The sequence below is a fragment of the Diadema antillarum genome, unplaced genomic scaffold (assembly GCF_040938485.1).
Source record: "Diadema antillarum isolate AM-2024a unplaced genomic scaffold, OU_Dant_1.0 seq00000585_RagTag, whole genome shotgun sequence".
Classification (NCBI taxonomy): Eukaryota; Metazoa; Echinodermata; class Echinoidea; order Diadematoida; family Diadematidae; genus Diadema; species Diadema antillarum.
In genome coordinates, this window is record NW_027271519.1 from 1 (window position 1) to 27,944 (window position 27,944).

At 37.6% G+C, this 27,944-nt stretch overlaps 1 protein-coding gene across 6 annotated transcripts; it reads left to right on the plus strand.

Moving 5' to 3' along the window:
* Positions 1–93: 93 nt before the first annotated feature.
* Positions 94–26,153, plus strand: LOC139735551 (uncharacterized). 6 transcript variants are annotated; one of them, XR_011711216.1, is made up of 6 exons: positions 94–512; positions 3,605–3,694; positions 6,312–6,379; positions 9,895–12,695; positions 13,343–13,473; positions 14,508–16,320. XR_011711216.1 is itself a non-coding variant. In XM_071646307.1 (2 exons), exons 1-2 carry the CDS (start codon positions 12,283–12,285, stop codon positions 14,514–14,516), a joined length of 1,200 nt encoding a protein of 399 aa, XP_071502408.1. In that variant the 5' UTR covers positions 10,385–12,282; the 3' UTR covers positions 14,517–16,320. The 6 variants fall into 6 exon arrangements, 1 of the variants encoding a protein (XP_071502408.1); XR_011711214.1 differs by having other exon boundaries at positions 96–512; positions 9,895–12,689; XR_011711215.1 differs by having other exon boundaries at positions 96–512; positions 3,605–3,681; positions 9,895–12,689.
* Positions 26,154–27,944: the final 1,791 nt, after the last annotated feature.

Below are 27,944 nucleotides of genomic sequence, written 5' to 3' on the forward strand. Positions count from 1 at the left end.
AGAAAGAAGAAGAAGAAGAAGAAGAAGAAGAACAAAGAATCCGTACAGATACAGAAGGTGATCCGAGAGGATACTCGGATCACCTAATAAAGAGCCCTCGGAATAACGAACTTTCGGATATCGAGCTGATCGTAAATTTGAACTGTAGTTAATGGTTAGGAAATACACTCGGCTTGCCATAGTTTGAGCGTTTGTGCGTGACAACGTCTTCAGCCCACAGAACTCCTTGTAAGACTGATGTTCTGTGCTTCCGCCTATGTACCTACCAAACTGCGTGCGCTCTATACACGTACACACATGTTCTCCGATCCCTATACCGTGTACGTGTATACAGTACGCGTGTTTACAGTGGTACGATGTGCTACAGTACTTTGTATGCAATCACGACGTACGTAAAGCTATGGTGTGATGGTAACTGTAAACTTTCTACGACTACTCTACGTCTAATTTCTTCCTAGCCTAAGACACGACCTTTGTTTGACACTGAGTTTTCAGCTCGAGTACCATACCAGGTAGGTGCACAGGCATGTCTAAACACAGACTGTCCCCCTTACTCGATTCTTGGTATCTGGCCCCACCGTATGCACCACATGCAGGCCCCCGCAGCTATTAAAGTAAAATCAAGGGAGATACCTCCCTGAATGTACGTTGTAGTGCGTATGAGGCTGTTGGTCGCAAGCAAGGTTTCTAACGTAGTTACGTAGAATTTAATGTTAGACCATGTTACCTGAATCTATGGGCAAGGTGAGATTTGTAAGAAGCCTAAGTTCCATTCAATTCCAAAGAGATAGAAACCTAGTGATTTAGGGGTAGTAGTAGAACTAGACAGAAAGATCCGTCTGTCCGGAGGACTCTTTTATATTTTGCCATTAACGCTGTCCCCCGTAGACAGACGGAAGGTTGCAGTACCCATTGCTGTGTGGATGTTCTTAACCACTGTCTCTATGGAAAATTGGGTGAGGTACCTCACCCTTCTCGATTGCGTCTAATTCACGGCCCTAGGTCGGCAAATTTAAGCTTGTATGGTGAATTTATTTTTTTATGAATAGGTTACACTCACCAGATTAATGAATAATCCAACATTTTAGGAGAATTTTCAACGTAAAACACAGCCTGTCGCGTCGTCACATTCAAACTGCAGAAACATACACTATGAATCTATTAGCCAATCACATGCGAGGTAGTTTCTACGTGTTTGTTTTACTAAAACACGTACCTCGCATGTGATTGGCTTAGCAATTGTTACAGATTCAAAATGGCGACTTACTGCTCGCGAACGGCGATGTTGCGATATCGATAAAATTTCTGCATTATAACCGAGGTTATGTGAGTATTTCGATTGCACAATGTGAGAAATTTATCCCAAATATTGCTGCATAATGTGTCATGTCATGTCATACTTGTTTGAATGTAAAAAAGCTGTCTGAAATTTGGTTTATCGTAACGTTTGATCTGTGCGCGACTGCTCCACACAGGAGCCGCAATCATTGACTTCGGTCTGTATACGGAGGGGATCCGTGAAGCCAGACGCAGTCTCCGCGGAACATTCCCCGACGGACAGATACAGACCGATCTTTCGGTCAATAGTAGAACGTACGTCAGTAGGTCCATGGGCGAAATACGGACGCCATTTCTTAGCTAACAGATCGATAGAGGGCGTATTTATGTGGTGTAATAGCAGTGATTTCTGTGCATGATATGAATACAGAGCTACCAAGTCTCACGCATTGTGAGTGAGACTCAAGCATTTAGGGGTCGTCTCACGATCTCACGCATGGCACCCATTTTTCTCACGTATGGGGCAAAGTCTGGAATTAGGGCCCATAATAAGGAGCATGGTTCAAAGGATTAAAGTGATAGTTACAATTGAAGGTAGACATAAGGTCTAGGCCTATATTTTCCTTTTGTCTTTCAAAATAAGTAAAAGAAAAGATGGTCGCTTTATTATGCACCTGATCGTGCCATTAAGACTAGAACGGTCTAAGAGCTAAAAATTGAACTTGGCATCCCTGTGAATAGATGCTCTGTACATAGATGCACTGCACACACTCCATTATGGTGGAGGGAAATTTATCTTGTACACTGCCACTTGACAAGGGATGCCAAGTTCAAACAATTTTTATGAGTGAGATTTTCATAACTTGGTATCTCGGCGTGCGAATGTGCGCGCGAGTGAGGGTGTGGGAGGGTTTTTCCTTCCTGTGGCCTCCCACGGTAGGGAGCTTTTTCAATTTTTTGCTCTTAATGGTGCGGTCAGGTGCACACTTCAGTGATTATTTTTTTTCTTATTTTGACAGACAAAAGGGAAATATACCCTCAATTGCAACTATCACTTAAATCTTTTGAGCTATGCTCATTATTATAGGTCCAAGTTGCAGACTTCGCCCTATGCGTGAGAAAAATGGGTGTCATGCATGAGATTGTGAGATGGCCCCTAAATTCTAGAGTCTCGCGCAGCATGCGTGAGACTTGGTAGCTCTGCTTGACAGAGGTAGGCACGTAAGCAGAAACCTAGAACAGAGTGAGCGTGACGTGATCAACCTAATATGATGAGCTCAGTCATAGACTCTTTCATGGACTCCTTAGGGTTAGAGGATGACGTGGCGCAGATAATCAGAATGATTTAAAAGTGGTAATAAAATACGAAAAACAACATTTCTCCCTTTCATTTTTCCTTTTTTTTAGGGGGCATACAGGGAAGAGACTACATTGTACTTAGGTACGAGTTCTTAATTGTCAGAAATGTATCTTTATTGGAATTGGGATAATTACCGTACCTAAGATTCTTTAGGAAATTTGCAAACTCCGTTCCAGTCTTGAACTTCCCCTTTAATGGATAATTAGGGCAGTTTCAGGGTGGTACACAATTTCTTGGTTTTTGTTTTTTTTTTTTTTTGGGGGGGGGGGGGGGGGGCAATTGCCTGATTAGGCTAGGTAATTTTGATACTTGCAAAACACTTGCCCGAAAATAGATATCATTTGCCCGAATTTTCTTACTGTAAAACAAATTTTTGCGTGCACTTTAATTTCGCGAGCGCCAAGAATCGCGAAATTAAAATGCACGCGAAAGTCCTTGTTTACACTACATGCATTGAACGCCAGTGGCACTTCGCGAAAATTTCATGCCACGAAAAAGGCTGTCGGTTCCAATTCGCGAAAAATTCGTGCCGCCAATATATCATGTTTTACAGTATTTAAATATTATTAATAATTATGAAACAAGGTTTTATTCTTTTCTGTTTCTGTCCTAATATCCTTCAAAATGTTTGACATTATTTAAAGAGTTTTGGACTAGTATTTTTGTTAGGTATCCTATCAAAACTGCACAAATTTTCAGGTAATTTTTCATTGTTTCATGCGAATATTGTCAAGTCAGAAAGGCATGAGTTGCAATACTGTTACTTCATGTGTTTCAGTAGCAAACATTGTAGAAGTTTGGGCCATTCATCATGCGATACATTAGAGACAGTCTGTCAAAACCAAATATGCTGGAATGTTAATTATTTATGATTGTTATGATATTCAAAGATTACTTATGTTTGCATGTTATATTAGAAAAGATATATATTTTATTGCATAATAACATTTTTGTTTTTTGTTTCAGAATTCCTAATCATCATTTGGATCTGTGGAGGATTTGGTTTTTCTTTTTGTGGACGGAGCAAAGTGGTCATTTTCCTGGTATAGTGTTTGGGTAATTCACTTTAGCGGGCTAAATTACTGTGCAATGCCAATTATCTTTAACACTTCAGGTACAAATGTTGTTTTTTGGAAAGAGTTGGGATTTGGTAGTCTGCTGTGGAGATAGCAGTATTTTTTTTTTGTCCCCGCCGAACGAGTTCGAGCAGGGGACTATGAAACGGGCTCCGTACGTGTGTGTGTCCGTGTGTCCGTCCGTCTGTCCGTCCGTCCGTCCGTGTGTCCGTGTGTCCGTGTGTCCGTGTGTGCGTCCGTGTGTGATCAAAATCTTCAATTTGCTACTTCTCTGTCATTTATGAGCCAATTTTGATTCTGTTTGCTTTATATGATAGCACTACATGGGAGCTTTGAAACTTCTACACAGAATTTCAGTCGTGACCTTTGACCTTGACCTTTGACCTATATTGTACATTTTGCTACAAAATGCTACTCCTTCGCCATTTCTAACCCGATTTCGATTCCGTTTGCTTTATGTGATGGCGCTAGGTGAGGGCTTCAAAACTTCTACACAGAATTTTGACCTTTGACTTCTTTGACCTTTGACCTTGATTTTTTGACCTATATTGTACATTTTGCTACAAAATGCTACTCCTTCGCCATTTCTAACCCGATTTCGATTCCGTTTGCTTTATGTGATGGCACTAGGTGAGGGCTTCAAAACTTCTACACAGAATTTTGACCTTTGACTTCTTTGACCTTTGACCTTGATTTTTGACCTATATTGTACATTTTGCTACGAAATGCTACTCCTTCGCCATTTTTAACCCGATTTCGATTCCGTTTGCTTTATATGATGGCACTAGTTGAGGGCTTCAAAACTTCTACACAGAATTTTGACCTTTGACTTCTTTGACCTTTGACCTTGATTTTTGACCTATATTGTGCATTTTGCTACAGAATGCTACTCCTTCGCCATTTCTAACCCGATTTCGATTCCGTTTGCTTTATGTGATAGCACTAGGTGAGGGCTTCAAAACTTCTACACAGAATTTTGACCTTTGTCTTCTTTGACCTTTGACCTTGATTTTTGACCTATATTGTACATTGGCTACAAAATGCTACTCCTTCGCCATTTCTAACCCAATTTCGATTCCATTTGCTTTATGTGATGGCACTAGGTGAGGGCTTCAAAACTTCTACACAGAATTTTGACCTTTGACTTCTTTGACCTTTGACCTTGATTTTTTACCTATATTGCACATTTTGTTACAAAATGCTACTTCCGGCGGGGACATATGTTACGCACTGCGTAATTTCTACTTTTCCTTGTTTAGATGATGATCTGATTTTGATGTGAAATGCTTTTTCCTTAGACCCCAGATTGTGTATACTTGGGACTCATCTTCAAGAGGCTAATGTATGAAGGACACAAGTGCAGTTTTGGACTGGGGTACATGTGTTAAAAGACTGAATAAAGCACACAGTGACATCATATTAGGGGTACAGATTTCGATCTGTGTGCAGCAGTTGGATGTTATTTCATCAGTCATCATCCTAGTGCCAAACTGCAGTAAGGTCTACATGGTAGCTTTAAAATACAGGCAATATAATGTGATGTAACACTGTACAATATGTAGTATTCCTGTGAGGGAATATGTCTGCCATTGGTGTTTATGATAACTGGCATTGCACTATAGTACTTAGTATATCCCACCATACCTGCGTATTGTTGGTAGTGACTAAAGGTTATACAATTATTCACTTTAGGGGGGTAAGTTATTGCAGTTTTTTTTTTTTGGACACGAATCGGGCTTGTGTGGTCTATTGTGAGGATACCAGTATCTTCAATAGACTAATAGTGCAGTTTTACCTTGGGTTCATGAGAGATGGAACAGAGCACTGAATGACTTCATTTGAGTTGTACGTGATTGCCTATTGTAGGTTTTTGTCGAGCCCATTGGAGGTGAGGGGCGGGACTAAGGGATTGTGTGCAGTGTCTGTCCCTCCTTTATCCGCTCGTCTGTCGTCTGTCTGTAACGCTACAAAAACTGGAATATCTGTACTGAGGGCTTCAATTTTAATCAAATTTGGAGGGTACTGTGGTTATGCAAAGTTACACATTTTACCAAACAGCATGGTCACCTTAAGATCAAAGGTCACAGGCAGGGGTCAGTGAACTTTAAGGGCGGAAGTCAAGTTTTTTTATGGCGTGTTTCGATGATGGCTCATAACTTTTGATGGATATGTCTGTTTGCAACCAATCTTAGGTAGTAAATGTTTCCTTGGGAGATGAAGGTAACCACAAGGTCGGAGGTCACAGGCAGGGGTCAATGAACTCTTAGGAGCCAAAAAGTTGTTTAGGGTGCATTTTGATAATTTCTCATAACTTCTGACGGGCATGTCTGTTTGGATCCAAATTTAGGTGGTATATTGTCAAGTCAGAAAGGCATGAGTTGCAATACTATTACTTCATGTGTTTCAGTAGCAAACAGTGTAGAAGTTTGGGCCATTCAACATGCGATACATTAGAGACAGTCTATGTCAAAACCAAGAATACTGGAATGTTAATTATTCATGATTGTTATGATATTCAAACGTTACTTATGTTTGCATGTTATATTAGAAAAGATATATATTTTATTGAATAATAGCATTTTTGTTTTTTGTTTCAGAATTCCTCATCATCATTTGGATCTGTGGAGGATTCGGGTTTTTTTTTTTTTGTGGACAGAGCAAAGTGGTATAGTGTTTGGGTAATTCACTTTAGCGGGCTAAATTATTGTGCATTGCCGATTACCCTTAACACTTTAGGTACAAATGTTATTTTTTGGCAGGAGTTGGAATTGAGCAGTCTACTGTGGAGATAGCAGTATTTCTTTTATGAAAATGAACTGATATTGATATAAAATGCTTTTTCCTTAGACGCCAGACTGAGTATACTTGGGACTCATCTTTAGCAGGCTAATGTACCAAGGACACATGTGCAGTTTTGCACTGGGGTGTTAAAAGACTGAATAAACCACACAGGGGTGCAGATTGTGATCTGTGTGCAGCAGTTGGATGTTATTTCATCAGTCATCATCCTAGTGCCAAACTGCAGTAAGGTCTACATGGTAGCTTTAAAATACAGGCAATATGTGACGTAACACTGCGCAATATGTAGTATTCCTGTGAAGGAATATGTCTGCCATTGGTGTTTATGATAACTGGCATTGCACTATAGTATATCCCACTAAAGTAAATACTTGCGTATTGTTGGTAGTGACTAAAGGTTATGCAGGATGTACAATTATTCACTTTAGGAGAATAAGTTATTGCAGTTTTTTTTTTTTGGACTAGAATCAGGCTTGTGTAGTCTATTGTGAGGATACCAGTATCTTCAATAGACTAATAGTGCAGTTTTACCTTGGGTTCATGAGAGATGGAACAGGGCACTGAACGACTTCATTTGAGTTGTACGTGATTGCCTATTGTAGGTTTTTGTTGAGCCCATTGGAGGTGAGGGGCGGGACTAAGGGATTGTGTGCAGCGTCCGACCGTCCATTGTCGGCTTGTCTGTCGTCTGTCTGTAACGCTACAAAAACTGGAATATCTGTACTGAGGGGTTCAATTTTAATGAAATTTGGAGGGTAGAGTGGTTATGGAAAGTTACACATTTTACTAAACAGCAAGGTCACCTTAAGGTCAAAGGTCACAGGCAGGGGTCAATGAACTTTAAGGGCTGAAGACAAGTGTTTGATGGCGTGTTTCGATAATGGCTCATGACTTTTGATGGACATGTCTGTTTGCAACCAAACTTAGGTGGTAAATGTTTCCTTGGGAGATGAAGGTCACCACAAGGTTGAAGGTCACAGGCAGGGGTCAATGATCTTTTAGGGGCCAAAGTCATGTTTTTTAGGGTGCATTTTGGTAATTTCTCACAGCTCTTGACGGACATGTCTGTTTGGAACGAATCTTATTTGGTAGATATCTCTTGGAGAGTTGAAGGTCATTACAAGGTTAAAGGTCACAGACATGGGTTACCAAACTTTGAGAGTTAGAATTTTTTCTATTCTGTGCAAACGGACAAGAGACATTTTGGCAATTGTCTTGTTTATAAAGGAAATGTTTCCTTCTTCAAGTTGTTTACGAGGGTTTTAATGTACTCTAAGGACACAAGTGCAAGTTTTGCAGTGGGTGATGACAAATGGAATATAGCACACATTGACATCACTTAAGTGGTGTACACTGTGTTGTGTGTAGGCCCTACACCAGTTGTGCTTGTTTTCATCAATTTTTTATAGCCTACTGCCAAACTACACTACTGTTGTATGGTTGATTCAAATTACTGGCAATGTGTACTGACTTGAGATTACAAAATCCCTTGTTTATAGGGTTAGTATTGCTGTAAAGGAATAGGGAAGACTGGGGTCAAGTGGGACAAAGGGTGAAGTGGGAGACTTGTGTAGCTCTAAAACCATTTGGCTAATTAAAAATTATGTCATATTAATTAGTAAAAAGGTGTGTGTAAGCACAATTCAGAAATATGCCAAGAGTTTGTTCACATTCCTGCTGATATGAGTAGTACAATCCAAATGTATCAGCACACTGCTTCCTAGTTTGCTGTGTGTCACTTTGGATTGTTCAGATCCGTGAAGACTACTGTAGCACTCACAATAGATGCATTGTAAGATGGAATATACTTGCCTTTGCCATTATACCAATACCTTTTCCATTGAGACCAATTACCTTTGCCATTGATACGAATTACCTTTGCCATTGAATTGATACCAGTAACCTCTGCCATTAAATTGATACCAATTACCTTTGTCGTTGATACCAATACCTTTGCCATTGGTACCAAAAACTTTGATTGAATTGTTAAGATTGTGACAAAAGGACCTTATTTTTACTTTATCATTTTGCATAAAAAAGTACTTTGACTTTGTCATGAAATTGGCACTTTGTTTAAGGCCTGTCCTTAGTATTCATAAATTCCATCAAGGTAGCATGTCACCATTCCAGTCTATTCATATATTATTTGAATGTTTATATCTTAAACAACTGTGAGGGGGATGAAAAACAAAAATGTGTTTACGGGGTTAGATTTTGCAATTTTATATAACAAATAATTTTTGCTGGCATTTCCAACAAAAATAATGAAAGCTTCTCTTTGGCATAAAATCAGTTCGCTTGCATGGAATGCGTTGAAAATTACAGAATATAGTCTTCATGTAACTTATGATATTCAGTTGGTAAATTTGTAAATAAGTGCATTGATGTCTTTAAAATATTTTTAAAATACCGTTGAGAGAGGGCGCTAGGGTCTGGAAGACAAACTGTTTCAGTACCTCTCAATTATTTATTTCTGCATGAATCATGTTCTAATGTGGTACGGTTCCATGACATTTGCTCTCGCAACAGTAGCTCCGGTCTACTTTTGCCATGATAACCCTAAACCTAACGCTAACTGTAATGCTAACCCTAATCCTAAACTTTGCATTGTTCTGAACAAAAAATGAAATCATGTCCTTGACCTTACCCTTTAATGTTTCGAGATATGTAGACTGGAGCAAATGTCGTGTCACCCTTGGTACATTGGTATACATGATCATGGTCATTATATCAAGTGTGCTGATGAGGATGAGGAAAAATAGTCATGTTGAGGTCATGTGTTCCCAATTATTTGTTTATTGCTATGTCAATTTTGTTCACAATTGATGAGAGTGATGAAGTCCACATTTAGTGTCCTGCCAGTCAGAAGTCAAATTTATCTATTTTTTTATTTTTGCATCAGATATATGTCAAAACTTTATGCATCTTTTGGTAATACTACATGTATATTGATGAGGAATATATTGTCAAAGGAGATCTAGAAGACAAAACATTATATTGGAAGACAGCAAGTGTTATTGCGTAAGAAAGTCTCGGAAAATTATGCTTCCCTCAGGTCACAAAAGGAAGTAACTTCGAAAGCTAACTTTGAGTGAATGAAGAAAATGATATTAGTTTTTCCGCTCTAATATAATGGCTACCCCTCCCGGTTATATTATAAAAAAAAAAAAAGAAATGAAGAGCAGATATCATCAGTTTGATTTTGCCACCATAATTTCGTTACCCATAGTGACCTCTTAGTAATAGTGCAGTCAAACTTGAAAATTTCAGAGTTTTAGATCGTAGGGCAGCATAATTTTCCCCTGACTTTGGGAGGCAGGATCAGAAACCACAATATAATTTCAACAAAGCTTATGTTCTTTTTGTTTTCTTTCTTTACAGGTCTGTGAAACCCCTGGATAAGAAAACAGGATACAGGTGAAACCCCTGTAAAACAAAACAGGATACAGGTGAAACCCCTGTAAAACAAAACCGGTGAACAGGTGAAACCCCTGACAAACGAGAAAACAGGTGAACAGGTGAAACCCCTGACAAACGAGAAAACAGGTGAACAGGTGAAACCCCTGACAAACGAGAAAACAGGTGAACAGGTGAAACCCCTGACAAACGAGAAAACAGGTGAACAGGTGAAACCCCTGACAAACGAGAAAACAGGTGAACAGGTGAAACCCCTGACAAACGAGAAAACAGGTGAACAGGTGAAACCCCTGAAAAAACAAGAAAACCGGAGAACAGGTGAAACCCCTGTGTATATAACAAGAAAACCGGAGAACAGGTGAAACCCCTGTGTATATAACAAGAAAACCGGAGAACAGGTGAAACCCCTGTGTATATAACAAGAAAACCGGAGAACAGGTGAAACCCCTGTGTATATAACAAGAAAACCGGAGAACAGGTGAAACCCCTGTGTATATAACAAGAAAACCGGAGAACAGGTGAAACCCCTGTGTATATAACAAGAAAACCGGAGAACAGGTGAAACCCCTGTATATAACAAGAAAACCGGAGAACAGGTGAAACCCCTGTATATAACAAGAAAATTGGAAAGTATATATAACAAGAAAATTGGAAAGTATATATAACAAGAAAACCGGAGAACAGGTGAAACCCCTGTATATAACAAGAAAACCGGAGAACAGGTGAAACCCCTGTATATAACAAGAAAATTGGAAAGTATATAAACGAGAGAACAGGTGAAACCCCTGAAAAAACAAGAAAACTGGAGAACAGGTGAAACCCCTGTGTATAACAAGAAAACCGGAGAACAGGTGAAACCCCTGTATATAACAAGAAAATTGGAAAGTATACATACAATCAAGAAAACAAGAAACGAGTGAAACCCCTGTATATAAACTGGAACAGAAGCGCAGAGAGTCATAATAAATAAATGCAAAGAGTGATAGTACACAAAAAGTGCAACCAGTGATTTAACTGAATAAGTAGAAGGGGTGGAATTGCAGAATAAGTGTTAAGAGTAATATTGGAGATTAAATACAAAGAGTGATATTACACTAAAAAGAGGAAAGAGTGATATTAGGGAGAAACAGAGATCTGAAAGTATGAGTACTAAAAAACATTGTCATTTGTGAATTTGTCTTGGGATATAAATTGTGATAGAGAAAAAACGGGCTTGATTAGAGTAAATACAATCTTATAAAATTGCTATTACATACTTTAGAAATAGGCAAATTTGTAAAAAAAAGGGAACCAACCTGGGATATTTAAAGTTGCACAAATAGAAGACTGTGATTACAAAGATAAAACTCTATCTGCTCTAACTGAATTTGAATCTTCAGCAAACCTGAATCTTTGATCCTACTCATCTTGAAAGAACTTGAAATAATTTCAAAGAGAATCAGAGAGAGAGAGTCTCAGAATCAGAGGCAGAAAGAGTCGGAATCAAAGACAGAAAGAGTTAGAATCAAAGAGAGAAAGAGTAATAAGAGAGGAAGAGTCAGAATTGAGGAGAAAAAGAGTCGAAATCTAACAAAAGAGTTTTAAGGAGTGTTGAATAAAGAGTGCATTCTGTAAAGGAGGTGAAAACTATAAAGCAATCAGAATTGAAGAGAATCATAATTGAAAGAGAATTCTCTTACAGGAGGCGAGAAGTTTGCTGAAAATTTAAAAATAGAAATATAGTCTTGCATCACTTCAGAAACGGTGTCTTGAGTGGGGAATTTACGGTAAAAGAGAATTGAAGAGCGCCATCTTAAGACAAAAGCATTATATGTGATAAACGTTATTGCGGTAGACAATACAAGTCTTCTTCTGGTGGCAAGATAGGTGTACACAAAGATAAGCAAAGGTGCGAGTGCTATAATCGCATTCCTGAAATTGCCGCAGTAGCCATTACTAGCAGGTAATAGACAAAGAGCGCCACCTGTTGGTAGAAAACAATTAAGAATACACACATTGCACAAAATAATTTTTCTTGGCAGACAAAAAGCGACACCTGTTGGTAGTAACTAATTAAACAACACACCTTGTACAAATAATTTTTCTCGGTAGATAAGAAGCGCCACCTGTTGGTAGAAACATTATAAGGACTGGTGTCACAGCCTCATTGCAAGTACATTGTACAGTGTAATACAGTTCACGTATATATTAGCTTTCAAGGCAATACAATTCTACAATTTTGTTGTCAATTGCAATACAGAGTACCAGGGGTAGACCTGATTCATATAAGTATAGTGATTCAAGGAATATATTGATTGAACAGTACATTTATTTGGTAATAGGTACCTACTTTCAAAGCCCTGTAGTTTGACAATGGAAGCAAGTGAATTCAAGAATGTTATTGGTGATATCCTAGATATCCTCCATAGTTGTGACTTGAGAAATCTAGAGGTCAGTGAATGTGATGCATGTTGTAATGTGATCAATGAAAATGAAAGCAGAGTACCATGTGAGGATTGTGGCAAGCAGTTTCATGTGATGTGTACAGGAACTATTTCTGAGGCTAGACTGTGTGATGCAAGGTTGATTTGGATATGTTCAGCATGTGGAAGCAATAATATTGCCCATCGCATCTTTGACAAAATTGGCATTCCCTGTCATTTCAACAGATACGAGCTTCTCAAAGACATTGGTGATGAAGATTCTGGTGCTGATGTTTCACATTCATCATGCAAGAGCTGCAACCAGAGAAGGAAACCAAGCAAGAGACTGAAAAAGAGGTACCGGTATGTGAAAAGAAAGGACAATGGAATTCTAGAAATGACAAATGTGTGTGTGCAGAAAAGAGCAGATTGTGAGAGAGATGAATCAGATTCGACTTTCATGACAAATCTGACCAAGAGCCAATTTCAGCCATTAGAAACTGCAGTGGATGATGGTTGGATAACTGTGAAATCAAGGAAGACAAAAGTGACTACATCCCAAACAATGACTGACAATCCCAAGACCAAGACCTTTAACAAGAGCTCAGTGAGATCAGTAAATGGTGTGCCTCTCCAACCTGGTGTGACCTACATTGGCAAAGCAATGAAAGCCTACTATCTTGAAAAACAGAAAAGAGCCAAGACCAGCAAGGGCAAGAAATCAAATGCAGAAACAAAGCAAAAAGAACCTGGTAAACTCGTGAAGCAAAATGTGAATGCAAACTTGGACACAGAACGAAATGATAGTCTGCAGGTATATACTGAATCTGTATTGAATGTATATTCAAAGTGTGTTCAGTCACCTCATGTGATGGCAAAATACACTGAGCAGATCTATGCAAAAACACAGAGAAGTTGGGCTGATGTGGCTAAAAGCACTCCGAATATGAGTAATGAATGTTGCGTACCGAATGGTGATCAGACTACATGTGCCTCTGTCCCTTCCACAGACATTGAAAAAGAAGTTTGGAATGTGAACAGGCTCTATGGAGGTGGAAATGCACGGCAACCAAGAAAGAAAGGTCGTTTCACCAAGATCAACAGACAAAGTGTGCTACCGGAAAAAAATGCTGACTCACAGGTGCGTAATAATGGAAAGGTCAAACCTGACATTCCTGAAGGAGAACATGTAGCAAAGAATGAAAAGTTGTGTAAGAATGAAACATCTGACCATGAGGACAGTAATTCCACAAGTAGAGACAACACAAGCTCGAATGATATCTCCAAAGTGAAACGTGACAGAATGCACAATGTGCATGAACTGAACCCATGTTACAGTGAAAGAAAAGATGTTGAAAGTGACAGACAAATATCAGTGAAGGAATTGTTCCCTGTGAATTCTTGTACAGATGTAAGTGTTCACTCTCCATGTCAGAGACCTGTTTCAGCTACACAGTGTGCTGAAGTTTGTAATGAATCAATATTCTTGCCTGAAAGTGAAAAAACTACTAATCCATCTGACTGCATAGTAATGAATGATGATTCTGCGAAAAGTGCTGACCACCACAATTCATATGATGTACAGGAATCAATAGTACATGTATTAGATGATGAACCAGCTGCAAGTGATTTAGAGACTGAAGAACGCGTCTGTAAGCATGTTTCACTCTCAAGTTCTGAATGTGGTAGAAGGCAATCATATCCTATGACCAAAACAATCGCACAAGGAAATTTTAATCAAGGTGATCAACGATTTGGTTACACTGCTGGCAAACAATGTGCATGTAATTCCCTTGTGGCAGTTCTCTACACCCAAACCAAGAATGGAATCGAAATGAGATCTCGTGATCTTGATCAGATTCTGACACTTGGGAATGAGTTGTATTATTACATAAAGAAGGATTCACCACTGAATGAAGAGCTTGTAATGATAGATGAATTACCCAAGGAACTTCATATTCTGGATGAAAAATTTCAAATAACCTATGCTGAATCAAAATATGGAGTGTTGGATGGAAATCAAAACAATTTGTCAAATTTTGGTGCTTTGTCATTGAGCCAAGCCTTAGAACAAGAACTATGCAGATATGATGCATGTCTTATGAATTTTGCTGAGAGTACATTTGCAATCATTACACATGACAATGGTTATTATGTATTTGATTCTCATTCCAGAAGTCATGATGGGTACTTGGTACAAGATGGATGCAGTGTCTTGCTTAGCATTTCATCATGGCAAGGTATACAGGTACACTGTTTGAATTTGGCAAAATCAATGGCATGTGATTTACGTACTACTCAGTTTGAACTAACCGGTCTGGCATTAGAATCCAATTCTAAGAAAAATGCATTGACAACTAGTGGCTCCAAGAGATCAAACTCAGTAAATACTGCATGGAGGAATACAAATGATCAAAATAGCAACATTTCAAAACATTGTGATCATGTTAAAGGAACTAACAGTGATAGCTGTAAGACTCAAAATGAAACAAAGAAAAACAGAGTAAATGTAAACAGTGATGGCTATGGGAATGAGAATGAAGTTGAATTTGTTTCAGTTGAAAAGACAACAGAAAGAAGAGATCGAAATTTCAAATTTGTGCCGATTACATACGTAGACAAACAGTCTTTGTGCAATAAATTGAATTTCAGTTACAGTGGTACTGCCAATGAATCAATGGAGGATAGAAATGAAAGTTTGTATATTGGGAAACCTGTAAATATCAAGAGAGTTATGGGTGATGGCAACTGCTTTTACAGAAGTATTGCTCATGTAGTTACTGGCAGCGAAAGAAACCATTTCATTCTCAGGAAATCCAATGTGGCACATTTACTGGAAACGGGTGATTTATTTAAAAATGTGATAGACACAGTGAAATATCAGAGTGTCAGGGACTTTGTTCTTCAAGAGAAATTGATGGATTTAGGAACATGGGCTGGTCACACTGATATTAGCTCAATGGCACATATGCTAGATCGTGATATATATGTGTATGATGATCGAACAGAAAATTGGCAAATACTGTCTGCAAGGAAACCTGGATACTACAACAAAGTAACAACTGAGAGAGCCATATATATTCTGTTCACTGGAGGCAATCATTTTGACGCAGTGGAAAGTGTAACTACTGTTCTGTCTAGTACTTTGAATGGGAAATTACCTGTATTCCATGTGAATTCAGATAGAAGTGTAGAAAATAAGAAGGAAAGTCATGATTTATCATGTGAGATTACTAAAACCCTAACATTAAAGAAATGTAGTGTTAGAATGAGGAAAATGACACAAAAACAAATAATGGTATCAAACCTGCAAGAGACACAAATTCCATTGCAAAACACATGTGATGAGACAGTAAATGCGGACATTGATGCATCTGAGGTGAGACAAGTGGGAGAAATAAAAAAGATTGATCTCATGTACAGACCTGTGAATAAATCTGATAGAGAGAAGCTTTGTTGCAAATTAGGTATAAAGGTTAATGACAAATGTAGCAGTAATGATATGCAAAAAGATATGGTAGAAAGGGATGATATTACTATCCTGTCACAACCATTGACTATCTATAGAATTACTGGTGATGGAAATTGCTTTTACAGAGCTATATCATATGTTATATGTGGCAAGGAAGATTCTCACCGTGATGTTCGAAAAGCAATAGTTAAACATATTTTACAAAACAAGGAAGATTATGTAAGTCTTTTAAGATCAGGATACACAGATATTGTAAAATACATTGGAAAGGAAAGAGTATTCAACAATGGCACATGGGCTACAGAATTGGAAATAATGGCCTTATCAAATTTGCTAGATACTGATATATATATATATGAAAATAATGGTTCAAAATGGAAATTATTTGGTGCGAGCAAACTTCAGTTTGGAATTATTACATCACAAAAAGGTATTTACTTGCAACACACAAATGGCAATCATTACGATGTCGTAGAATCTGTATGTCCAACGATCCAAAAATCAGGTTCATGTCAAAAGCTGTCAAGATCACAAAACATTACTGATATGGAAACACCTGTGACAAGAAAGAGAAAACTCACAACAAAGAGGAAAGTTAGAAAACAAGCCAATGATTGTCAAATCAATGTATTGAACAATGAAGTATTAGAGGATGACATGGAACCTGCAGTTGAAATGAGTAGGCACACTGAAGAATCTGAAGAAGTTAAAACTACTATGCAGACTACAAAAAGGAAAAAACAAAGAAAAAAAAGGAATGCTAATGTTACCCGACAAAGAAATAGAGATCAAATGAGAGCACAGAGAGAAAAGAAAAAAAATGAGCAAAGGCAGTTAGAAACAGAATTTTTATCAGATGATCAGCCTTACCTATCCCGCAAACTTAAAAAAGCAGCTGCAAAGAAAGTAAAATATCAAACAGATGTAACTTATAGGTTAGAAAAGAACGAGGAAATTAAGAAGAGGCAAAAAGACAAGTACTCCTTGGATCCCACATTCAGAGAAAGGCTTAAGAAAATGAGGAAGGCTAGTTATCAAAGCAATGCTTTATTCCGAGAAAGGCTTAAGAAATTGAGGAGAGCTAGATATCAAAACAATGTTTTATTCCGAGAGAGGCTTAAGAAACTGAGGAATGCTAAATATCAAAGCAATGCTTTATTCCGAGAGAGGCTTAAGAAACTGAGCAAAGCTAAATATGAAAACAATGCTTTATTCAGAGAGAGGCTTAAGAAGCTGAGGAGAGCTAGATATCAAAACAATGGTTCATTTAGAGAGAGGCTTAAGAAACTGAGGAAAGCTAGATATCAAAACAATGCTTCATTTAGAGAGAGGCTTAAGAAACTGAGGAAAGCTAGATATCAAAACAATGCTTCATTTAGAGAGAGGCTTAAGAAACTGAGGAGAGCTAGATATCAAAACAATGCTTTATTCCGAGAAAGGCTTAAGAAACTGAGGAGAGCTAGATATCAAAACAATGCTTTATTCCGAGAGAGGCTTAAGAAACTGAGGAGAGCTAAATATCAAAACAATGCATCATTTAGAGAGAGGTGTAAGAAAATTATGAGAAAAGTTTCAAATATCAAGTACAAGACAAATTTTGTGTACAGACAGCAGGTTGCGTTGAGAAATGTGAAACAAAAAAAGCGAGAAAAAATGAATATGAGAAATTGTGATCATGTTTTGAAAAAATTTAGGGAAATAATTTCACACGGCCCTGAATATGTATGTTGTGTCTGTTTGAAATTATTATTCAGAAATCAAGTATTGAAGTGCACGAAGGCAAAATATAATGATTCAAAATGCTTAAAAGAGGAGTACTTGCATACATGCAGTGATGACTGTGATGTTGACTGTCAAATAGTAAATTCACCTAGAAATTCTTTATGGATTTGTTACACTTGCCACAGGAAATTATTAGCTGGTAATATGCCTTCTGAAGCTAGCAGAAATAACTTAGAATTACATGCTATTCCTGCCGAACTTGAAAATCTGAATCAGTTGGAAACACATTTGATTGCACTAAACATTCCATTTATGAAAATTTTGAACCTGCCAAAAGGAGGACAGTATGGAGTACATGGCCCAACAGTTTGTGTACCTTCACGCACAGATGAAACTGTAAAGATATTACCTCGACCAGAGACTGATGATCAATTAATTCGTGTAAAACTGAAGAGGAAACTGTCATATAAAGGACATTATGAATATCAGTTTGTCAAGAAAAAGAATGTGCTAGCTGCATTGGAATATTTGAGGAAAAATAATAAGTGGTATTCTGATATTGCTATAAATAATGAATGGAGCTCTGATTTATCAGAGAAAAATAGTCAAGCAGCTTGTGTTGAACCGCTGGATTCAAGTGAAATTAATGATGATGACGATGATGTAGAGGATGATCAAGTTGGACGGTTACAGGGAATTCAGTTAAACACATGTTTACAGAAGGTTGATATGAGGCAAGAAGTGCTTGATCAATTTTTCGATGATATTATATGTTGTGCACCTTGTGAAAAGAACAGTCCTGTATCACTGCTGATGGATGAGAGTAATGAGGCAAAATGTTTTCCTGCTCTATTTCCAACAGGCCAGCCAACATTTCATGATACTAGGTACATTGACATAACACTTGGTCGTTATTTACATAATCGTCTGATGCATGTAGACAACAGATTTGCAAAAAATACAGAATATATCTTCTATGCTCAGTGTATTTATGAACTGCAACAAATACTGTCTAATGTTTCTATAGCTGTCAGAAAAAGCTCAGAGGAAATAGATAATCCCACATCGATGCAGTCTTCAGATCTCAAAGATGCAAGAAAGGTTCGTGAGATACTGGATTCGAATAAAGGATACAAATTTCTGAAACAAATACGGGGAACACCTCCATACTGGCAATCTACACAGAAAGATGTATTAGCAATGGTTAGACAACTTGGAAAACCTACATGGTTTGCATCATTTTCCTCAGCTGAGATGAGATGGCCTGAAGTTATTAATACATTGCTACATCAACAAGGTGATAGAAGAAAAGCAAATGATCTAGATTGGACAGATAAGTGTAATTTATTAAAGTCAAATCCAGTGACAGTATCTCGTATGTTTGATAAACGCTTTCATGCATTTTTGAACAAAGTGATTCTTTCCGAGGCAGAACCTATTGGCAAGATAATTGACTACTTCTACAGAATTGAATTTCAACAAAGAGGATCTCCACACACACACTGTTTATTCTGGGTTGAAAATGCACCTAACTTGGGTATTGACCAAGATGAAACTGTCACAGATTTTGTTGATAAATACATATCCTGCAACATTCCATGTGAGGATGAAGATGAGGAACTATATGAAATAGTGAAGAATGTTCAGCTTCACTCAAAGAAACATTCAAAATCATGCAAGAAAAAGGGAACTTCTTGTAGATTTAATTTTCCAAGACCACCTTCTGAGAAAACATTTGTTGTGAAGCCTGATGATAATCCAGAAGTTACTGATGAAGCTCAAGATATTCTGTCTACAGTAAAGAATTCATCATGTATGGAAGGGAAATGTGATAATGCGAGACAGCTCTTTGAAGTTCTTGGCATGTCTCAAAAGGAATTTGAAGATGCCTATAATGCTGTAGCTACAAAAGAAGATATAGTCATGAGAAGAAATCCAAAAGATATATGGGTGAATCAATATAATCCATTCTTACTCAGAGCTTGGAATGCCAATATGGATTTGCAGTATATAACAAATGAGTATGCCTGCATTGTTTATGTTGTGTCATACATGTCAAAAGCAGAAAGAGAGATGAGTTTGCTCTTGAAAAATGCAGAAAGTGAAATGAAAGAGGGCAATGAAGATGCTCGAAAAAGTATGAAGGAAATAGGACATGTGTATATGCAAAACCGTGAAGTTTCAGCACAAGAAAGTGTGTATCGTGTTTGTAGCCTGAGATTGAAAGAATGCTCAAGAAAAGTAGAGTTTATACCTGTTGGACCAAACCCTGTAAGAATGAGTTTACCATTGAGTATTATTCAAAGCAGACGAGACGATGATGATAGGAGTCCATGGATGCCAAACAGAATTGATAAATATAAAGCCCGACCTGATAGTTTTGAATTTGAAAATATGTGTTTAGCCACATTTTGTTCAAAGTATAGACTGCTCAGTGAATCTGATATGAAGGGTAAGAAACAGAAACAGAATGTGTTCAAATTGAGAGATCAGCTGGGCTTTGTACAAAAACGATCAAGAACCAATGATGCTGTAGTGAGATATCCTCGTTTTTCACCGACTGTAAGCCCAGAGAAATATTATCAGAGTATATTGCAACTATATTTGCCATTCCGCACTGATAAACAGTTAAAACCTAATCAATTTTTGACATATCAGGAATTTTACGAAACTGGATCTGTACGAATGTATAATAAAAACCTGGAAAGTGTCAAAGTTATTGTCAATGAAAATCTCAGGCAGTTTCAAAAAAATGCTGATATAATTGATCAAGCACAAGAATATCTTGAGAAATTTGGTCCACAAGAAGATGCATGGGGATTACTCTGTCCAGAAACAGAAATTGAAAGACATGAAACAGCTAAAATCCATGAAGAAGTTGAAGATACTGACAATGAATTTAGAATCCCAGATCTTGAGTCTAAATCTCAGGAGAAAGAGTCATACGGCATAGAATTTCGCTCATGTAGCATTTCGAAAGAAGACAGTAATGTCTTATTAAGAACTATAAATAGCAAGCAGCAAAAAGTGTTCTACAAAATACGACAATGGTGTCTTGACAGAGTTAATGGAAAAGAACCTACACCATTTCAGATATTTGTGACAGGTGGTGCTGGAACAGGAAAAAGTCATCTTGTGAAATGCATATGTAATGAAGGGACAAGAATTCTTAGCAGAATGATGCATAATCCAGATGATATTTCAATTATGAAAGTAGCTCCAACTGGAATTGCAGCTTACAACATTGATGGTAGTACTATTCATAATGCTCTGTCCATACCCATTTCTGCTACACTGCCATACCAACCGCTTGGAGAAGAAAAGATAAGTCATCTACGTAATCAGCTGGGTCAACTGCAGATACTAATAATTGATGAAATATCAATGGTTGATCAGAAGCTATTGTGGTATATACATGGACGTTTAAGGCAAATAAAGCAGACACGTGATGATGCTCCATTTGGAAAGGTTTCAGTTATTGCAGTTGGAGATTTCTATCAGTTACCCCCAGTAAAAGGTACTCCTTTGTATAAAGATACACTGCAAAGTTCTTTATGGACAGACAACTTCTCTATAATTAACTTAGATGAAATAATGAGACAAAAGGATGATGCAAAGTTTGCTGTTCTTTTGAACAAATTAAGGATAAAAGAAAAGAAAGATGAATTATCTAGTGATGATATAGCAGTTCTTCAATCATGCCAAACTGGAGAACAATGTGAGGATGCATTGCATATATATTCTTCAAACAAACAAGTAAATGACTGGAATAAAATAATGCTTCACAAGAAATGCACAAATATCATCTGTATTGATGCAGAAGATTCTGAACTCAGTGATGAGGGTAAAAATAACACATGTGACAAACCACGGAGATGTACAAAAGCTTCTTTGCCAGCATATCTTTGGATTGCTGAAAATTCTAGAGTGATGCTTATCAAAAATGTGAATGTGAGCAAAGGTTTATCAAATGGCTGCATTGGCACTGTAACTGACATAGTAAGAGTAAATGAAAATGCACGACCTACAAGTGTGCTGGTAAAATTTGACAACGAAAGAGTAGGAACTCAGTCAATAGAAAGGCAACAGGAATCAATTGGAAAAAAATATACTAGGAAACAATTTCCCTTGAAATTAGCATACGCATGCACCATACATAAAGTACAAGGCATGACGATGGAAAAAGCTGTCGTTTCTCTGAAAAATATATTTTTGCCCGGACAAGCATATGTAGCTCTGAGCCGTGTTACATCATTATGTGGACTAACAATTGAAGATTTTGATCCAAAAGTTATGTATTGCAATCCAGTTGTTAAAGAAAGCTTGGAGAGCATGCCAACATTTGTTGATGAAAAGAACATTGACAAAGATGTCTCCATTGCAAGTATGAGTATAATGTTACATAACATTCAAGGTCTTAAAGCACATTTCAAAGATATGCAATCAAATTTCTTATTTGGAAATTCTGATATTATTTGTTTAACTGAAACTTGGCTTAATGATGACATTTTTGATGTGAATTTAGATCAGTTTAAAATGTACAATCAGCCTCGGTCAAAATCTTATTCAGATGAAAGTCCTTTATTTTCTGCACTGAAAAATCAAGCACATGGTGGAGTTGCAGTGTACAGTAAAATCAAATCTATTAGTAGGCTGGATTTACATGTCAATAATCTAGAATATATTACATTTGCTGTAACTTGTCCTTCATTTCTCATTTCAGTGATATATAGACCTCCTAGATATGACAAGAAACAATTTTGTGAGAAACTGAAGAGATTACTCATAGAATTGCAGCAAAGAAGTACAAAATGCATAGTTATTGGTGACTTCAATGAAAATCTGAGACAAGGTTCAAGTGATTCATGTGTGCATAAATTGATGTGTTCTTATGGATATCAACAACATGTACTTGACGCTACTACAGAAGGTGACACATTGATTGATCATGTATATAGCATAGGTATTGATGCACTTCACACTGAAGTTATTCCACTCTACTACAGTTATCATGAGGCTATTAGAATTCAGTTTTAATGAATTTTCTTTTTATGAGTAACATTGTCTGTGTATTCAAAGTAATTTCACATACAATGTATACTCAAATCACTTAGAATGTATTTTCATTATATATATACAAATTGTATTTCATTTTGTAATACAGAATAAGGTAAACAGAACAATGTGAGATAAGTAGAGTATACAACAATAATGACAGCCAGACACGTTATCCATTGACATGTACGCTTGTCCATTACAATGTCTGCTACTAATAATATGCAATGACCAAAAGTGCAAAGAATTGAGGGATGCACTCAAAATATGCTTGTGAATATGAAACGAGACCTGAACAACGTAAGCAAGACTAGTGAACAGAAAATAGTAGCATTACAAGACAAAAAGTGACAAGACTAACTTCAAAACAACTGAATAGACAAGACATAATATGACAGAAACAATGATCTTTGATTTTTCTTGATTTATTCCTTTTTTGGTAATGCATGACAAGGTGAAAGAAAGAGACAACAATTGTAGCATTGCAGAAATGACTGATAGATACTCTAATCCTAAACTGAAATGTATTAAAACTAAATGAAACAGGTATAGAAATGAAATAGAACCGACAAAGAAGAGACATAACAACTGATGTAGAAAAGAAATATAACATTGCCCATAGAATTATTGTTTTCACTTTTTGAAACTTGATTTTCCATTATGATTTTTTCAAAAGTGTAATGTAGGCTCCTTTATTCATTCAGAAAATCAAATGCTTCTAAGGAAAAGCTTGTTTTATGGTATGATAAGTATAAAGAGCAGAAGAAAATCAATGGAAAGAAAGTAATGTAAAAAGAATTGTGTATCTTATGCAAAATCGTGATGTGCATTCACGTGTTGTAATGTACATTATTGAATACTTCATACATGTAAGACTGCCAATACACAGAGTGACACCTTTGACTGATCACGTATAACAAGATTTCAATCTATCATGTATGTGGTATATGTGTAGCACAGCTTTTGAATTACTTGATTGCTATGATTTAAATTAGTCTTTGCCAGCCATTGTAATGCAAGGAGCTGATGAAATAACACCTTAGTCTTGGACTATTGCATGTAATATTTTAATGGCTTTCCTTTGCCTGATGAAGGTTGAACTGGTCTGTGTTTGTGCCTGACATGTCCATGCTTTCATCCAACTGTCTTAAGAGGTAAGTTTTTCTTTTCTTCTGCTATCCCATTTATATAATATCTTGTAAGATAGGCACTATAACTTTTGTAAAAGACATGCTCTCAATGTTACTCAGTGTTCAGCTACTCATTGTAATTATCTCTATAGAATGTGTATTTTGGAGTTTTATGAAATGCAGTCCATTCAAAAATGTATGTACACCTGTACAGAATTGTTTTGAATTATTCAGTTTTTTTTTAATCTTTCTAGTCATGTTTCTTTTACTGTAAGTGCTTGTCAAAAAAATTTTTTCCATGAGATTCATTGGGGCGGCCACATATTACCGTCGCTTTTGCCATATTTTCTCAGATGTTGTGGCACCCTTGACTGATCTCCAGCTGAAGAATATGAAGTACTAGTGGTCAGCCACATGCCAGTCTGCGTTTGACCAAGTGAAGGCAATCCTGTCGAGTGGTCCTGTATTGGCAGCGCCGCACTTCAAGAAAGGCTTCAGCCTAGCTGTCGATGCCAGCGATGTCGAAGCAGGCGCCATGTTGATGCAAGCTGATGACGATGGAGTGGACAGACTAGTCTGCCACTTTTCAAAGAAGTTCAACGCCCACCAGCGGAAGTATTCTACCGTTGAGAAGGAGACCCTGAGCGTTAATTCTTTCGCTCAGCTATGTTGATGTATATGTGGGCAGCATAACTCAACCGGTTGTTGTATGGACTGACCACAACCCACTGACATTCGTCAACAGAATGAGAAACAAAAATCAGAGACTGATGCGATGGAGTTTAATCCTACAGGAGTATAACCTTGACATTAAGTACATTCGCGGAAAGGAAAACATTGTCACAGACACCCTTTCTCATGCTTAATTGAGACATCTCAATATTTTGTCTCGTTGCCAGATGCAACAATTGTGCAAGTGTATTTTATATTTGTAACACTTTCAACTGGTGTAATTTTGTTTTTGCAAGTACTCAGGACAGTGTGTACATCAATATGTATGTATGTTGCATACACTATAATTGTGATGCCAACAGCATGAATGGCACTTTGAGTGTGTAAATAACAATAATATGGAAGTATTTTCAGACATGTTTGTGTAAGTGCGGAAACACAGCAAGCTATATTTGTGCTTTAAAAAGTCACTTTCCAAAAGAAGACATTATGAAGGCTGTGTTAAGTTACGGTAGCCATCAATAGTTGTCAAGAATGTGAGTTGTTGGTAAAATAACTTCAAACAGGTAGTGTTGCTGTTTGTATAGAGAATGTGGTGTATTGAGTAATGTAGGTTTAGTTCAGGTATTTGAAGTTTCATACTTGTACATGTACAGGTATTGGTTGAATTTGTTGTGGCATATACCCTAAGTTGATTGGATGTTGCCTTTTGGATCCATTTAGCATGTATATGGTACTGTAAAAGTGTTTTCTTTCGCATACAGAAACTTTTGCGGTTTCCATCGGTGCCAACTTTTTCGCGTGTGTTTAAATTCGCGGTCGGTAATGTAGCGTTGTAACAAGCGACGAGTTCAAAACATTTTCGCGTGATGTTAAATTCGCGGTTCGACCTCAAAGCGCAAAAAGCGCGAAAATAAAACTACTGCAAAAGAAACCACTTTTACAGTATTAGGTACAGAAATCATATAGTTATACATGTACATAGCTTTTGCTCATTGTTATAGCTCAATCATGGCCTTGGTAAAGGTGTCCAGTATTTCACAGTTGATCCAACATACCAACCAGCATATATTTAAGCTGACTGTGTTATACCAGGATGTATCCAGGTATACACTCACTTATTTGTACACACAGGTTATCATCAAGGATATCTCATTCAGGTACATTTGAAGCCTTCACAAACATGATCAGGTATGAAGTTTGTTGATGTTTCGACAGTTTCAATAGATGCTGACACAACATCTATAGGTAATTGGGATATGCAGGTCACATATCATGGAATATGATATTTTGGTTGTAGGTAATATGATTACATTAGTTGGATTATATGCAGTTGCTTTTAGAAGAGATGATGTGTTTATAATCTTTGTACACAGGTTAATCATTTGATATGACAGTGTAAAACTGATTTCTATGTACAAGTATGTTCTAATGATGAAACCATGTAACTTTGTTATATTGTGCATTGTTTGTATGCATGACATGACATTGCAGTATTCAGTGTTGCTCAATTACATGCAATTCCAGTATGCTGTAATTAACAAAGCAGCAGTAACTCACGAGAGTGTTAGATTGGTATAAGTTGAATGGTACTAAAGTCGTACATGTTTTATCACAGGTTCTGATGATGATATAGCCATAGCATACCTTGTTTATGTTTTCTTAACAATACAGCAACCATGGTTAACTCATGCATTTGCAAGAGTGAATTGGAAGAGGAATGTACAATACTGTTCCAAAATATTGTGCCAAGGTAAGAGTCTGTGTTTGTGTTGTAAATGTAAATGCATTCTTTTTTTTTTTGGGGGGGGGGGGGGGGGGAAAGTGTTACAGATACATGTGCATAGTAGGCCCTACTATCATTTCTAGGCACTTTATTGTTTCGCGGAGGAATATGTAAATACAATTTTTGTACAAGTAACGAGTTTGACAAGATGACCGAGATCGACCAAACACCTTGTTTGAGAGTCTGGGTATTTTTAGTGGTTATGATGGTTCGTTAGGCCAAGTTAACCTCCGTAACACAATGTGATATAAAATGAATGAGTGATTATCCCCGCGTTCACATTGGTCCCCGCGACGCGGGGAAAGTCCTGAGCTGTGGGATTTTCTCCTCAAAAACCATAATGTGAACGCTCGCTGGGACTTGTCCCCTCGTCCTCGCGAAGCAAGTTGGGTACGGGGACAAGATTTGGAGGGGAGAGTGACCTTGGGGCGCAATTGATAGCGTCCAGCTGTGGTCATCAAATGTGCGCATGCGCTATGCCTGGATTCAAGTGGCAGAGCTCGCTCCAAGCCCCAAAATGCCCCCACAGCTCGGGGACAGATGAGATACCAATGTGAACGGTCAGTCATAAAAAAGATAAGATCTCTTGTGGCTGTCCCCGCGACGCGGGGACCAATGTGAACGCGCTGACCAAGAGTATGGTTGATAATGACCACCCTCATTGAACCTCACAGACAGTTAAGTCAGTTTCTTCAAGGTGGCCACAAGTGAGGCCAGTAATTCTTTGTGCTTTGATGATAAAAGAAATGCTGGAGTAATGTCTTTAACAGTGACTCATTTTCAAAAGAATGACATATATGCTTATGCAAGTGCTATAGTTTGTTTGACACACCTGTTCAGTGACGGTTCAAAAAAGGAATTGGGGGGGGGGGGGGGGGAGGGGAGGGCGTATGGTAGAGCACATCGGGCATGTGACCTGCTCTGCATTATTTGTTAAAACAAAAGAAATAAAATGGCAAAAATGAAAGGGACGTGCACCTCCCCCATTTCGTTTTGTGAAAGCGCCCCTTTAAGGAATTCCTGGATGTGCCCCTGCTGTTAGTGTGCACACCCTAAAATCATAGGTATTCAAATGTGTATATTGTATGTATCCAAAGAAAGAGGAATAAATTCTGTGTAACCAGTGACCTAAAACCGATGATTGCTTTAGCCTCATTTTTGTTGCAGCAAGTACAACACCTAATGAACATCACATGACATTCAACCACACACAAAGGCTACACAAAGAGGTGAATCTCTATTACAAAATTTACTTGAAAGCACACGCAAATGGAACACATTGCTGTACATGACTGTGGAGACATTTGCTTTGTCTGGTCACACCATTTGAAATAGGAGTAAGAAACAGACTCTTATTGTGACAGATTTTGTGTGAAGTGAAAGAATGCATCATGACATTGCTATGCTGCACACGTGTCATTTATCAGCTCTCCCTTTACCAACGTCAACGCTTGATCATGAGATTGATGTGAGAAAGAAGAGTGAGAACAGTATGAAGGGTTTTATACTTATTGATAAAGCTGTTAGGTTTCTGAAACAGTTTGTGTGTGTGTTGTGTGTGTGTTCACTGGACATGGTACAACTGTATAAGAGTTACAGGGTATTTGTCCGCACTTAAAGGGGAAGGCTAGTAACTGATCAGTGGGAATCAGTGGAAATGCTGGGAGAAGATTGTTCCAATCCTTATGGATTCATTCAAGAGTTCTTCGTATATCTATTCTTGTGTGAAAATGATTTGCTTTAGAACGGTCTCATATTCAAGTAATGTGCAGATT

Coding starts and splice junctions, on each gene's coding strand:
- LOC139735551 (XM_071646307.1), top strand. CDS start 12,283: ATGGAAGCAAGTGAATTCAAGAATGTTATTGGTGATATCCTAGATATC.